Below are 15,929 nucleotides of genomic sequence, written 5' to 3'. Positions count from 1 at the left end.
ATTTGTAGCTAAGCCAAGAGCAGGTGACGAGTATTTGGAGGCTGCACCTAGTAACCAAGACAGTAAACTACTTGTGAGACTATTCACAAATTTCAATCTGTCATCTATTTTCCTGCCAATATCAAACCCTTCTGCAGATTTTTTTCAAAGAAGTACAAAAAAAAAACTTTGGAAGATATTGGAATACAATGACATATTACTTCTTACTAGTTATGCAGGAAAAGGGTAGAAATGATGTAAAATAAGCAAGACTTTCAATCAATTAAGTTACAATATTGTACATAAGGGTTCCCATAAGAAATTAGACAACACCGCAAGCAGTGGGAAGAAAAAATTTATCCAGAACAACTGACAATTTTGTCAATTTAAAAGTTGAATTAGATGTGGAACAAGGAAACTTTTTTTCTTCTTGAGGAAAAGAAACTGCTTTAAAAAGTGAAACTATTTTAACATTCAATTTCAATAATAGTTTCTCCAGGAAGGATTTACATGGCTCTAATTTATAAAACAACATCTACAAAAAACTGACAATCCATTTTGCTCCTAGGCAAGCTTCTTCTAGTTTCCTTTTGACAGCATTTTCACATTACTAAAAGGGACAAGAACTTTTATTGAGATATTTACATTCATGTTTTAAAACCCATGTTCATTGTCACATGTAAATGAAACAACCCTCAGTACAGCTATTATAGAAAGAATTTGGCATTAACCTTAACTTAAAAAACTGACAATCATGCCTAGGTTGAGTGACTTTTCTTCTATAAATTCACAGTAGATGAAAGAGTCCCACAAAACTTTAGCAGTAGATGAGCCTGAGATTCCCAGGCTTTTTGAGATTAGAGTTCTCTAAAAAAACCTCACACCCACCCAGTTGGCCCCATACTCCTTGTCCTTCAGCTTGGGTTGTGACTCATTTCTTTGTAGTCCCCCTTTCCCAGGCTGCATGTGACTTTCCTAAGGAAGATGATTCAAGTTGGACTCACTGACAGTCAGCTGCTGCTGACAAAGGGATTAATCCCAGCTCCATAAATGCCCTTATGGATAAATCAGATATCTGAGCAGCCAAAAACATCACTGACTACAAACAAACATTCAGCTTCCTGACTATTACCTGCCCATGCAACAGGCTGCACTATGGACTTGGGAAGGTGGAGGAAGAGACAGAACCAGACAGCTTTGGTAACTGCACAGAACCACCACCTGACCCACGCCTACACGTGTTTTAGAGCTGCCCACACCTGTAGAGATGTTGCTGTAAAAGTCTATACTAAGTCAGGCCTCACTACTCACTCTCCTATCCAATCCTCCCAACATTTTAATTCCCAGCTATCTTAGTCTGCCTACCTGAAAAACATACCTTGAATTGCTACAATACTTTTCAATAAGAAAAATGAAGATGTGTGGGAGCAAGCTGTTCAGAGCCACAAAATACAACTGCAAAGCATATTAAGGTTTCATTTCCAAAATGTCATTTCAAGAGTATCCTTCCATACTTAGGCAAACCATGAACCAAAAATGTGAAACAATATAGAACCTTTTTAGTCTCTGTACCTAGTTCATATATTTGGAGAAACCTTTTGTTGACTAAAAAATTGCTCTCCAATATTCTTTCAGAATAAAGTTGTTATAGAATTATAATAGTTCTGTCTTCTAGATATGCCAGCTCAAAGGACTCTCACTTAACATTAACAGAAGCTACTTTTCCTGAAGTCAACCTAGCTCCCAATTTATGTTTTTCTCAATAGCACAATATTGAGAATATACAACTGCAACATTCCAGAGAAAGTATTTTCACTTCCATTAAAGCATCAGTTGGCATAAATGATTTAGAAGACAGAGCAGTATTTTGAGCAAGGCAAATGGTGGTTTTACTAAGTACTGAAGTTCTCTTAGAGCAGACAGTGCTTTTTGCATTTTATTTTTATCTATTTAGTTCATTCATCAACCTGCATTTGTGACAATCTTTCACTAAGTTTTGAGGTTTGGTTGGGGGTTTCTTTATGCACAAAACTGTCAAGAGCAAGAAGCTGCCATATCCCATATTAGAACACAGTAAAGGGGACAGATTAATCCAGACCAGTCATACCAGTTCCCCCAAGAATATTCACAAAAGGTTTAGGGAAATGACTACTCAAATAACACTTTTGGCACATCTTCTCAGTCTTCTTTTCACCTATAAGCTTCAATCAAGTTAACTAGTGTGTTTAAAAAAAATAGAGATTTCATTCCTTACTCAGGCAAAGGTTCCCATTAAAAGTCCCATCAGAAGACAGCTTTTGTAGGACTGCAGGATTTCTCTCTAGATTTGAATTCCCATCTCCCTAACACTGAGCATGACATACACATGCTATTCTTCTTCAATTACATCTTCAGGACCATGTTGAGAAAAAAGTTGTAGTAAAAACTTGCAGATTTTTCAATTGCACAGTATTTTGTCACAAAATTCTCAAATACTTATTTCATACTTGGTTGATTGCTATCAGGAAGGCAACAAGGAATACTATATTTCCACAGACATAGATGGTTAACACAATCTGTTTAAACAGACGACCCTGCAAGAAAAGGGGAAGAAAAGTCATTGGACAGTCAGTCTTTTTATTGGTTTAAACAAAGAATCATCCCATTTCACAGTAGTTAGTAAGCAAATTGTGACTCACCTCTGCTTCTGCACATGTGAGTGACTGCAGTATCTGTACTCTGTCATCCTCTATCACTTCAACTGTTCATGGGAAGAAAAACAGATGTCAAGTCTGCCCTTAAGAGGAAGGGGGGTTTCATTTTTGCACTGCGGAAGTCTCAATCCTGCGACTAAGTCTTACACAGCATCAAATCTGAAAAGGACTTGGGAGTTTCATTTGACATTTCAGGGCCTGTTACTATCACACTCACAGTACAAATGAAAAATTATACTGGTGCTGACATACAAAACAAATTCTGAACAATGAAGTCAAAAACACATTTTGTCTTTCGCTAGACTGGATAATCAAAACACTGAGTTTTAAACTAACACATCTTCCTTTTATATTTTAAGATAACTGGATTTCGTAAGAAATATTTTCATTAGCCAACATGAGAACACTCATTGACCAAACATTTCAGGTTAATTTCCCTACTTCTAGGAAGTAATTACTGCAGTTAAATTTAAATTCACATCTTTTATAATCACTCTGTCCCCACATGCCACCTTAAACAGACTCTTAATTAATCAAACTTCTTCAGTTCTGCAGCTGTCTCATCTCAGCCTTAGACCCAGGTCACTCACATGTGCAGTCAGCTCCTCTCTGTGACACCAGCCAGTGAATATAACAATTTCTAATTAATTACTACCCATCTCTTCCCTAGACATATTGGAGTCAGGATTTCATATTCCTTCCCCGGTCAATGAATATGGCAAGTATTCAAGCTTGCTCCTGCAATAACAGCTATTTTTCAACATTTAAATGAAGATTAAATCTGCATTAATTAATCTGGACTTAATATACCCACCTGGGATCAAAATTATGGCAAAAAGTAATAGAGTCTCAGAAAATATTTACGTATTTCAGTCTGCACACTTTGGCCCCCTATGAACTGTGGTTTGAGAAATGAGAAGCTACTATTTAAAATGGCACAAAACCCACTCTTCTAGAACCCTTGTCTTAAAAACTGGTTTTCTTCCATATTCATTTGTCTACAGAAGATACGACACTACTAAAGAGTTACTCCCTTTCAGCTTCCAAGTTAGAGGCCAAAGAACACCTCCTGAAATTCAACCCACACTGGTTTCATTCTCAGCAAGCAAGGAGACAGCAGGAGTTTGCTGGTGTGTACCTTTACGAACAAGACAGTAGCTGTGTATTTCCAGAAGAACATCAGTACCAATATGCCAAGCTACAAAGCCCATCATGGCATAGGTGTCCCATGGGTCTGGCAGGTCAAGTGCTGGCAGATCCATTCCCAAGAACATAGTCACAACTATTCAGTAAAAACAAGATAAAAAACCCAATAAGAATGAGGTGCCAGTGTGCTTTAAAAATTCTATCAGTGCTTTTTAAATAGATTTCCCATGAATTACCTAAAACTGCTTGAGGAACAACGTTAAAGGAGTTCACACAGCTGAAGGTTGTTGAGGACTTTTTTTTTGGAGGGATAGGGGGTTGTTTTGGGCTTTTTTGGTAGTCACCAGTCACAATATTAGTGCTTAAGGTTGCTGTGGAAGCTTGCCTCTATTACTAGAATTAAACCCAGCTTCTGGATCTGTAAGTGAAATTCCTGTCTTGCATTCAATAACATTGAACTATGCTACTGTAAGAACACTATTCTCACATCTTCCAAGGCAAAAATAAATTATGAAGATAAGGACAGGTCCTCATTACAGAGGAATTTCAGATTTGTCAGTAATTCCTTTGGTTTTAAAGTCACTTTTTCTCTCAGTTGTATCCAATGGCCCCTTAAAACTCACAAAAAAGATGGCCAAGAAAAAGGACCTTCAGACATGCCTGGACTGGATGTACATAGATGTTTTAAATGAACAACTGCCCAGCAAAAGACAAAGCTTCTTTAAATCAGTTAAATGGGAGTTACTTCTACTCACCAGCTAATATTCTAGCTGTTGTACCAGTACTCCAGTGAAACCAGTTAAACAGTTGCCTCCTACAAAACAATGAAACACATTTTATTGATTCCACCACTGGGGGAAGGAGTCAGAAATCAAAGAACATCTTTTACTTTCAAACTGTAAAAGCTTTCCATTTAAAGAAACAGTCACATTTAATTCTTGTGGCTGTAATTTAATGAGTCAGCTGTACCTTGGTGCATGACGAGATGGTCTGAAACCTGCCATAAGTGGTTGAAAGATGGTCAAAGCCATCACTGCACAGCCAAGATAAGGATGAAAACCTGCTTGCTAAACAGAGGACATTTTTCTTAAAAATCATATCTATATAAACAGAGAGAAAAGACACCAAAAAGTTGCAAATTGTATTTCTTCTTGTATTAGTAAGTTTCAATGGAGCAGCACTGGCAGAGGCAGCAGGACACAATAAGCTGCCCTACAGCCAGGTGGAGATTGTTTGCCTTGGTAGCAGACACGCTGGTATGTCCACTCAGGGCTTGTCTCACATTTCTGCTACATTGAGAAATTCTACCAGCTGAAGAGCAGACTAACATGACTATAGAAACCACAGTCCAAGCTCTCCAGCCTCAATCCTACGTCTCCAGGATAGACCTATTCTATAGCTCATCCCACCACTGGTCTTCTCTTTCACCCAAAAATGTTTTATTCAATTACCCCAGCTCACACCTGTGACCATATTCTTGCACCTTGAATTCAGATACTCTCTAGGTTTTCCAGCTTCTGATGTAACCTTGCATCAAACAGAATACATGTGACAGCAACAGGTATAAAATCTCTATCTAGCTACTGCTCCAGACTAAACTTATCACTCAGTGTTATGTCTAAGTTCACAAAAACCCTCACTCCCATGCTAATGTCAGCATCACATCCTTACTGCCCTCTCAAGATCATGTTCTTTGAGGAAGACCAAAGTAGTACATAAAGAAACTATGAGCAAAGTTATTTAGGTGAAAGAGGAAGGAAGGAAAACACCAAAATTTTTCAGCCGTAGTTTTAAAGGAGACAAAATTCCTCTTCTGGGCTGCCAGAATTTGTAATCAGCCTACTTAAAAACATCTTTTACAGAAAATTGGTTAGAAATAGTCATAATAGCTGACAGTGGACTTCCTTATTCTTTTAGTCCCACCTTTACCTTTCAGTTAACAAACAAGACAAAATGTACACACTTACTTGGCTCCAGCCTCCTCGGTATACAAAAGGCAACACAAAAGAAATGCTTGTAAGCATGACTGTGGTCAACATAAGCATACGATGCACCTAGAAAAGTTGAGTTTGCTTTTAGAAAATCTACAATTAATACATCATTAAAAGACATTAAGGAGACCTACAGTTAAAAGATATCCTTAATCCCCACGTTAGACTTAACATTTACTAGTAAAGTAGGTGAACTTCTGATTTTTAATTGTTCTACTTCATAAGATTATACCATGTTTAGTCTATTTCTTGGATCTAGTAGGTTTATAATTCTGCTCACAATAGTGCTAGAAAATACAGCTGGAGATAGGTGGGGATTTTGCCCACCTGAAACCACAACTCCTTTCCAAATAGGAATGAGTGAGACCAGACAGGTTTGAAGAATCGTGCAACAACAACACCAATACCAACTGTGGTCATCCAAGCAACAAACATTAGCGCTCCTGAAAATAGAAAAAACAAACAAACAACCCAACAAGGTAAATGATAGGTAACTTAACTGCACACAAATACAACTTCCAAATCTATGTAATTGTTTAGTCTATATGCACATGCTTAGAATTTAACAATAATTAAAAACATATCACCTGGTTCAGACTACAGCTTTATAGCCTTAATCTTGCTAGAGAACAGGAACATCCATGCAAAAGATCATCATACTTTTTCCACACAACACAACAGAGCAGCTCTGGTTACTGCACATTTCACGCATGCTAATACACTTTGTACACACTGGTGAGAGAAACCATTCTATCACCAACTCAGACATCAGATGATGACAGATGACAATGCTACAATTTGTGTGACAAAGAATGAGTGGCAGTCTGATCATGGACCTGTACTGAAGTCCAGTAGTGTGGGAGAAAAAATTCGCATTAACTTCAGTGGCTCTAGACTGCCAGTTCAGTGATGCCTCATTTCAAATAGAACTAAACCAAATATGCAACTACAACAACTTGAAATAGAGAAAAGGAGATAAACAAGTCCCAGTTTTAAATTTAAGGGAAAAGGCAATGGTGGGTTCATTTTCCTGGGCAAAACAATCTTCCAACACTGTTCTTGAAACAAAAAAATCAGGAACTTCAATCTGCTGCCAGAGTACAAGATCTTGCTGCCAACAGAATGTACAACACAAATGCCAGAAACACATGAGGGACGAACCCTGCAATATAACCCTCCAGTCTCAGCAGCTCTAGAGCTGAGAGACAACACCAGAAACTGCAGCTTACCATGAGCCTTGATGAGCCGTGGGGCCCGGGAACCTCCTATATCCTGAGGCAGGCCTGTGACATTGTACAGTCCATTGGTGACCAGGGGCTGACGGCGATGTTTGTATATCAGTCCACCTGGGCAGTGACAAAGTGATTTATTTCTTGCTAATGAAGCCACTGCACTGGTGTGCCCATCCCTCATTCATGAATTCAAGCCCTGTTGTGACCACTGCACATAATCATACAAGCTAACACACAGTACAGTAAGAACCTAACATCATCTAAACTCACCCAGCTACAGAAAATACAACACATATATGAGTAAATTTGCAATAACTTCCACAAGGAAACCCATGATCCAGAGAAGCAGTAAAGTTGATTGAATTAAAGGCCTCAAGCTTGGAAGCCTTAGTTCAGACACCAATTCTCATCTAAACCATATCTTACAGAAGAGTTACTAACTCATTTGGAGCTGTTAAAAGAGAAGCAACCATATGTAAGTCAAGTTTACCTTCACTAGCTTCCCCATCTGCCAAAAAGATGTAGTAACTGGCATCCAGATTAAATCTCCCTTTATAAGCAGGGAGACGAATCCTCCTTCTGAAAGAACATTGAAGAAGACCATCTGCAAGCCTCCAGGACACATCTTCAAGGGCATTCTGCAAAACAGGAGATACTCAATATCCAATGTTTTCAGACTGGCTGAGTAATTGGCTTAAAACTAACCCTGCAAAAGACAAGAGTATCACTGATATACAAAGAAAAAAAATGTAAATTATCCAGGAAAAGGGGATCCCTTCTGAATTGGCATACAAGAGGTAAGTCAGTAAGTCAACACAGCAACTTAGGGTTTGAACTTATCACAAATTTTTACAGCCTGCAACATTTAACTCAGGACATACCAGTTACAGCTGCAGTTCTAGCAGCTAAGCTAAGCTTCTAAGCTCCCATCATATGACTAGCTTTACAAATTAAATTTAGACTTCAAAAGTTAATACTTACTAGGAAGTAAGAGCCCAACCAATCTCACCTTAGAGAATTATGGATCCACCTCAGTATTTACCCCTGCTGTGCAAAACAAAAGCACAAAGCAGCAGCATACCTTACTTCAAAGCTACACCTGTCAAAGTGTCTGAGTTGTTCTAAAACACACCTCTGAATCCAAAAGAGGATAACTTCGCTCCTTCAGATGGGCGGTGCTCACGTGAATGTGGTGATCCACATTAACACACAGATAGGCATCATCACCACCCTGCAGAGTCGAAAAGAAAAATATAGCCCAATAAAAAACACTACTGGCAGTCTCCAAAAGGTCTTTGATTTAATATAGGCAGCAAGACCTGAGAGATTTCTGTAGTTATCAAGCTGTTATTCCCCATTTTCCAAGCACATCAGTATTATTACTAAGGAACCACATTAAGTCAAAGAGATGACACACAGAAACACACATTATGATTCACACTCCCCTCCCAGAACAACAACCATATTATCAGAAGTTTCTTTAATTATTTAAAATTTATCAAATTGACTAGACAAGACAGAGATGGATGTCAAAAATCCACTTCAGTTACAAGATTTTCTCCTGCACAGCTGTAAAAAAATAAGGGTTGTTAAGAACCAAGCATTCCTGCATTAGGGAGATAAACGTAAACAGCATCTCCTTTGTGCAACAAGCAGCTTATGTATTATGCATTTGTCAACAGCATTATCCCTTAAATTTAACATAAGTCAGAAAGAAGTATCTTTCAACATTTCTAAGACTGTTTGTATAGGAGTAACATTCAAGGATCAAATGCAAATGGTTTTCTGAACAACTCAGTTTCAGAGAGGTAAGATTTTTTGGATAGGTAGAGATTGATTTAACCAGGAATTTCAGACAGGCTGAATTCTACCATAAGAGATATCTAGAGGGAAATTCTACTGCAGTTATTCAGTCCTGAGCTAAAAGTGAATAGTCACCTATAAGAAACAACCTTTTTTTTTAGCACTATGGGATAGTCACACTTTGTGTGACATCTGACAGTATTTCTATTTTCCATATGCATTTCCATTCAAACTTTACTAACATCAGAAGAAACTATGGAAAAATAAACAAAACACTCACCATCCACTGGTCCTGGGAAAAAGCAAATGCTAAATATCCTTCACTTGGACCACTCATTTCAATAAAAACTGAACTCTCCTCTCGTTGGAAGGATAGAAAAAAACATGAAGCACTCCCAGGATCACAGTTTGTAGGGTTCCTAATGCAGAACTTCGTAATTCCACAACCTGATGCACTAAACTAAACAATTAAGCAAACAAACAAATTGTGAGCAATGAGAGTTTCCATTCTCTTCCTCCTTTTTACCCATGATAGAAAAAAGCATACAAGGAACAACATCTGTGTCTCCATAACAATCCCTTAATCCATGTCTACAATTACCCTAGGACTACTAATTAAAATGATAGTGAATTCCAAGTGAAATTTGAGTTGAATTTTCGTTTTAAAGACATTACAATATAATAACTTTGAAAAGTCAGCAAGAACTTCAGGAAAAATAAAAACTTCCTTTGGTCTAATATTTAGAGAGGTAGCATCAGCTGTAAATGAGAAAGAAAATAAGGGACCTACAGCTTTATGCTTGCTTTTTAAAGTAGAAACTCCACTGATACACATTGAGAAAATACATTGATTATAAGCCACAGTTATCCTGGATCAAATAGCTTGCTCGATCCCTTCAAGACTCAGCAAAAAATCAGTGAAACAGATGAACTCAGAAAGGAAAGCTTCTGAGCCTGCAGTTGCTAAATAGGAAGTTATTAGTCAAGAGCAGATTGAGTCTTTTCCCATCTCTCATGAGAAGTATGCATAATATTTTCTGATCATTGATTTCTAAACTTTCTGTTAATCTTCTCACCTGTGTGCAGCATGAGAACATTTAACCCTGCAAAGTTCAGGCAACTCACCTAAAGACAGCTGTCATGTTCTTAGCCTTAGATATCAAAGTTACTCATCCACTATCTCTCCATTTTTGTTACTAGGCTGTATCAATGTCCTCTCATTAAATTCCAGTCATCACAAGCATTAAAGACTGCCTGATTTAGCTTTATCATTACTTACTGGCTTTGATATGTAGGAAACTGGGTGTGAAGTTGACATAGCCTTTGATGTTGCATGCAAAGGTGGTGTTGGGGACAGCACATCAGGCTGAGAAACAATGGGACCCGGAATTTTCACCCAGAAAATCCTGTATTTCTTCACAACTGTGGCTCTTAAAAAACACAACACACACAGAATAATTACAGTATATATTTATAGTTGGCTGTTACTTTAAAAAAGAAAATAATCTATAGTTCACAGAAATTATAAAACCCTCATCTTTATGGAGATCTCTACCATTTTAGGGATTGAAGAAGAAAGTATCTTAAATCCTAGAAAAAGAATTTTAAAACAGAATACCACATGCTGCACAGAATATAAGAAACTTCCATGCCTATGGCATGGATTAGAACTTCAGAGAACAGTTGCATTGCTTCTATCCTGTAGTTCAGAAAAAGCTAGTAGTGTAACAGGAAGGTATGCATATCATTTAGTGAGGTACAGCAAAGAGAAAGATTCTTAAGTGTATATTGCAGGTGTGAGAAGTGAGAAGGTAGCTAGAAAGACTAAAGGAACCAATCTTCAAATCCCCTTATACACTCCCTGGGAGAAGGAAAAAAAAAGGAAAGGAAAGGAAAGAAAAGGAAAGGAAAAAAATCACCTTCAAGCTCTTCCTAAAAAAGTATCTGCATTAACACAGACTCTGCAGCAAGTAAGGGGTGTTAACTTTTCAGGTCATTGGACCCAAGGGCTTTTCAGTTGCTGGACAATGGTACAGGTTTACCTTTTCTGCATTTTAATAAATATAATTAATATAAACCTATACCAAGTTTACTTACAGAAACTGTACATGTTTTGGAGCATCTTCAGGAGCAATCCAATAAACTTTTATGTCTGTCTTTTTTGCTTTACTTGTGTGACTGACAGCTGAATTCTGAAAACACACATATATCAAGAATTACAGTGGATAAACATTTTGTTACTTAACACAGTCAGGAGAGGCTGCAGCTAAATCCTACACAAACACTGCATTTACACTGCACTACCCCAGTCATGATCATGCTCAGCACAGCAACTTACTCATACTAACAAATTTCAAGACTAAAAGGAAGGACTTTCAATCCAGAAAATTCCAGAAATGAGCTAGAGGTCCCTGCAGCATTTTATACAGAAATAGTGAGATTTTCTTAGTAAGGATATGCTCCACCTTTTAACAAGAAGATGAAGAGATAAAACAAGCCCCTCAGTGCCCACTAAATAATTGTGAAGCACTGGACTCTACCTTGGTACGACCACATGTCAGCAGCTGAGAATGTCTCTGGTCAGCTAGCACAAAAGATCCAACTGCAGGGCTATCCTGGTGCTCTGCATCCCGAGCCTGTATGAAAAATCCTTCAAAATCTGGTCCAGACAGATGAACTAAAGCAAGAAGAAGAATAAGGAAGTTTAACTCTACTCCAGAGGAAGAAGGAAGTATTTCAACAACAATTACCAGACACTCATTTTACAAGTACTGAATGATGGTTAATGGATTACCTAAACAAGATTCAACTGCTTAGATAAATCCAGTATAGAAAACTGAGGAAAGACACACTATAATACAAAGAAACAATAAATTAAACTCTTCAGCTGTAACTGACACAATACCTTCTATATTGTCCCCTGGTTTAAATTCAGTCCCATTCACTGTAATGGTGTGCTCAGGTGACAGATGAGGAGAGCCACCATGACAGGGTACCATGCTAGTACAGGCTTCTCTTACTTTTCCATTTGGATAGCCAACCACAGATGCATAGAGGCAAACAAACATCCAAACAGCAACAGCAAAACCAGGCAGCTCCATCTGTATAAAATAAAATTTACAGGCAATTAAACACAAATATTTACATTACAGGTCACCATTCGTCTTTAGGAATCAGTTGAATGGTAGAATACAAAACCATGTTCAAAAAAAGCATTCATGAGAAGACACCACTCCCAGCTTCTGAATAACTTCTGCTTCTGATAACTGCCAGACATTGTTAGAATGTTCAGATACCATATTTCAGGCCATCTACAGGCTGTCGATGGATCCCTCCATCTACTGGATGGATTATTTCCCTCCATGCATTTTGACAGCACTTTTTTAAAAAAAAAAAGGTCTTTTGTCAATCCCTCTCCTGTTCTCTCTCTATCAAAACAAAAAATTCAAGTTCCTTAAACATCTGCACAGGACAGATAGATCTTAAAACATGCTTCACAGATATATAAAGGTCAACAGTATTGAGGAACTACACAGCTAGTATCAAGCCCATTTTTGTTAATCATAGCTTCAAATTTTGCATCATTACAGACTGCCTTTTGTTTCCACAACCCATGTCCATTTCCTCACAGATGACAAATAATTCCCCAGTAACAAGTTCTTCTTTCTGCAGGGAAACTAAAGTTGCCAAATGCCAGAAATAAAATTTATACATGCAAGAATTAGAAATTGGTATGAAGATTTAGATAAAAAAATATGTATGTTTGCTGCAGACAAGCCCAAGATTTCTTCTTTGAACTCTTCCTTTTGGATATTGGACCTCTAGACAATTAGTCAAACAATGGATTTGGCTTGTCACACTGTTGTCAAGGGAACAACATGCATGAAAGACAAGGGATAGAAGGACTCCGGATCCTAAAACAGAACCCCTAACCTCAGCTTTCATCATACAAAGTTTTGCCCCACCACAATACTGTTTTCATAAAAGCTGTGGCAATCATTTTGCTGCTCCAGTAGCATGCAGGGCTTACAGCTGTACTGTGGTTTTACAGAACACCTTAGCGAACAAAAGAAAGCGTTTCCACATCCAAAAGGCCAGGAGAACAGAGAGAATCTTTATTTCAGTCCTTGGGCACAAGAAGTGAGTTATCAGCTCTGGTGCAACACAGACCAGGCAAGTTGGCCTGCCTTCTGGAAGGGCCATGCCCATTTTGCAACAAGTGATAAGATGTATCAGGTTATGAAGTTCCCTGACAGCATGGATGGACATGAAGATAAGAAACACACAGAGCCATTTCAGACTGAACTCTCGACACCTAAAAAGCAGCCAAATGAAGACAAGGCACATAATTATCTTACACAACAGGAGTCATCAACATGAACTCTTCCCAAAGTTCTCATACATGGAAACCCACAATTTTCAAGGCAATGATATGTTTGTACTTCAACATATGGGCTCCTCAGCAATTTTACACCACTAAAGAGAAGAAAATCAGAGGTAACAGTGTGTTGAACAGTTAGGTTTCAAGAATCAGAAAATTCTAGTCTCTCTCAACACTCAACTCCTCCCAAATATTCAAGATAACATTATGATCATATCTTTAACTTCTAGTTCAAGTATTTCCTTCTAATTGATTTTTTATACATAAGTTAAAGATGCCTATAGAAAGCTAAAGACTAAGGTTTAGTACAATTATATGTACCAGAGAAAATTTCAAAACAAGAAGAGATAAGGCTGCATATCACAGAGACAAGAAAAAGAGTAGGGTAGTATTCTGCTTTAAGTAGCAGAGGATGTGGTAGGGATGTAAAGGAAACAAGACATATTCTTGTCAGATTCAACTGACTCAAAAGCTGCAGAAGAAAAAGATTAAGTAGAGTTTAATAGAATTAAAAAAAAAAAAATCTGAAAAAGATTTGGATAAACGGAGAGCAGTAAGTTACTTCTTCCTGTGCTGAAAACAACTCTACAGTACCTGCAGGTAGCCCTGGTAGCCTAATAGCTCATAAGCACAATGCTCACACTCAGGATCTCTTCATAGAACTAATCTTCTTTCAGCTGTTTAAATTCATTAGCTGCCTAGTGTGAAATCTATAACTTCAGAGAGGAGGAAGAGATGAGACAACAGTAAAGGAAAACATACTGCCAACTCAAAGGTACAAAACTACCATTGACAGAAATTTCTCCTGAGCACCATCAGACAAGAGGGCCAACAAGAAAGGAAAGAACCACCTAAAGGGGAATAAGCTATATTAATATAAGGGGTTTATGACACATTCCTTTAGAAATAGACCCCTACAAAGGGAAAGAAGACAGTGTTGCTGTCCAAGAGTCACCTTCCCTCTCAATTCATAAAAAGAGCTTGAGTTGTCCTCTTCTGCTTAGTTAAAGGTGGTCATATCAAGACAGCTGGATTGAGCAAGGACAGAAAACATATTCATACTAATTCATTACTTTTAAAATATAAACACACAAACCCCCCCAGGCACACAAAAAATACACACCTCAGCATTGTGTTCTTTCTAGGAAAGAGAATTTCAAGGGCATATGTGTTTCAAAATTATTTTTTGTAACAGTTTGAGCGTAGGTACTTACAGTACAGCTAGTCCTTCTGTTGCAGTGACAAAGCCTGAGTAAAACTGCCATTGGCTTTCTACTTGTAGTAAAACAATTTATATGACTTTGTAATACCTTCTATTTGGTTTGCATCTAACTGTATTAACCTTTACCATATCCAGGAAGCTTATCTGAAAAAAGAAGCAGTACACACACAAAAAAAAAGTAAAGTTTATAAGAGAATCTTTACTTCACGTGCATGTTATACAGCTTCCCCACAGTTGAGCTGAAATGCATGAAGCCATAATGAGACACTGACTCTGCAGCTTCCTTTGCTTTTTCAGACACTTTCCCAGACCTCAAAGAGTTTCATACTAAGTAATTACTTCATTATCTTCTGGTGCAGTTAAGGGCAGGCAGGCAGGGGGAACCCACAACCAGCTTTTGATACCTTCTTCCTCCAAGTATTAGCTGACATAAATTTGCAGCATGATTTTAAAACTCATTATATATTTACTCCCTATCAAAGAGGCACTTTCTTTTAGAAGAAGAATAAACAATTTTTAAAATATGGTAACCTTCTCTTTTTTCTATATATCTCACCAAGAATGAACAGGAGTCAAGGATTTTGCCCTTTCATTCGTTTGCTTTAATGATTTTACTTGGGCAGCTGCTCTGCATAGAATCTTCATGGCCCCATCCTTGAAGAGCTTTTATTTATATGAAGAGCTCAAAGAGAGACTCATCTAAAAAGATGTAGTTTGCTATCCCAACAAGTAACTTCAAGAATAGCACGAGCACATTTACTGTCACAGTTACCATAGAGCCGTCTCCTATGCACGTTAAAAAGAAACAAAATACAAAACTAATATTCTCACAACAAGAAGCAAAAAGGATACCAGAGGAACGTTGGTGGCATGGCTTTGAGATAAAATAAGCCATAGCTTACCTTGACTCATTAAAGCATACAGGTTTAGGAGTTCTCTACAGCAATTCAGAAATCTTGCATAAAAGGCAGCATCTACACAGTGCCCTAAAAACGCCATCAGATTTTACTTTGCTTCATACCTGCTGCAGATATTCTATTAAGCAAATACACTTTCCAAAAAGCTTGCAGTACCCACTTCGAGCACTCACTGGCATCAGTTTAACCAAAGCACGACTCCAAAGGCTACAGCAGCTCCTCAGCCCCGCACGCCCTTGCCCCAGGGAGCCCCACCCTGCTCTTCGGCACCGCTGCAGTGGAAAAGGACGAGAGGAGAAGCGCAGCCGATCCAAGCAGGCGCTCCCTCAGCTCCAGCCTCCCCCGCGGCCGCGGCGCTTTTCTGCCTGCGGGGGCGGCCGCACGCGGGGCCCGGGCGGGGCCGCGACCGCTCCGTGTGCCCGCCCCAGGTGCCGCCCGCCCCAGCCGGGAAGCTGTTAGGGCATCTCATTTCTCTTCAGCCTCCCACCGCCGGCGGTCTGGGTGCCGGCCTGGGTTAACAGCTTGAGTTTTACTGAGAGATTGCCCTTGCTAAAGCTTACAGAGC

At 38.5% G+C, this 15,929-nt stretch overlaps 1 protein-coding gene across 10 annotated transcripts; it reads right to left on the bottom strand.

Moving 5' to 3' along the window:
* Positions 1–318: 318 nt before the first annotated feature.
* Positions 319–15,706, bottom strand: FRRS1 (ferric chelate reductase 1). Of its 10 annotated transcripts, none has more exons than XM_071436177.1 (17): positions 15,469–15,706; positions 14,440–14,591; positions 11,750–11,945; positions 11,385–11,521; positions 10,942–11,036; positions 10,124–10,274; positions 9,125–9,304; positions 8,174–8,272; positions 7,532–7,679; positions 7,039–7,155; positions 6,137–6,252; positions 5,786–5,872; positions 4,788–4,885; positions 4,574–4,632; positions 3,811–3,954; positions 2,658–2,719; positions 319–2,552 (listed from the first exon to the last, which is right to left on the bottom strand). In XM_071436177.1, the coding sequence occupies exons 2-17, from the start codon at positions 14,488–14,490 to the stop codon at positions 2,460–2,462; spliced, it is 1,833 nt and encodes a 610-aa protein (XP_071292278.1). In that variant the 5' UTR covers positions 14,491–14,591; positions 15,469–15,706; the 3' UTR covers positions 319–2,459. The 10 variants fall into 10 exon arrangements, with proteins under 10 accessions (XP_071292278.1, XP_071292279.1, XP_071292281.1 ...); XM_071436178.1 differs by having other exon boundaries at positions 15,525–15,706; XM_071436180.1 differs by having other exon boundaries at positions 15,538–15,706.
* Positions 15,707–15,929: the final 223 nt, after the last annotated feature.

This window comes from Agelaius tricolor, unplaced genomic scaffold, assembly GCF_023055355.1.
Source record: "Agelaius tricolor isolate 1412-34295 unplaced genomic scaffold, bAgeTri1.0.p SCAF_11, whole genome shotgun sequence".
Lineage (NCBI taxonomy): Eukaryota > Metazoa > Chordata > Aves > Passeriformes > Icteridae > Agelaius > Agelaius tricolor.
This window is presented reverse-complemented; position numbering and strand designations above follow the sequence as displayed.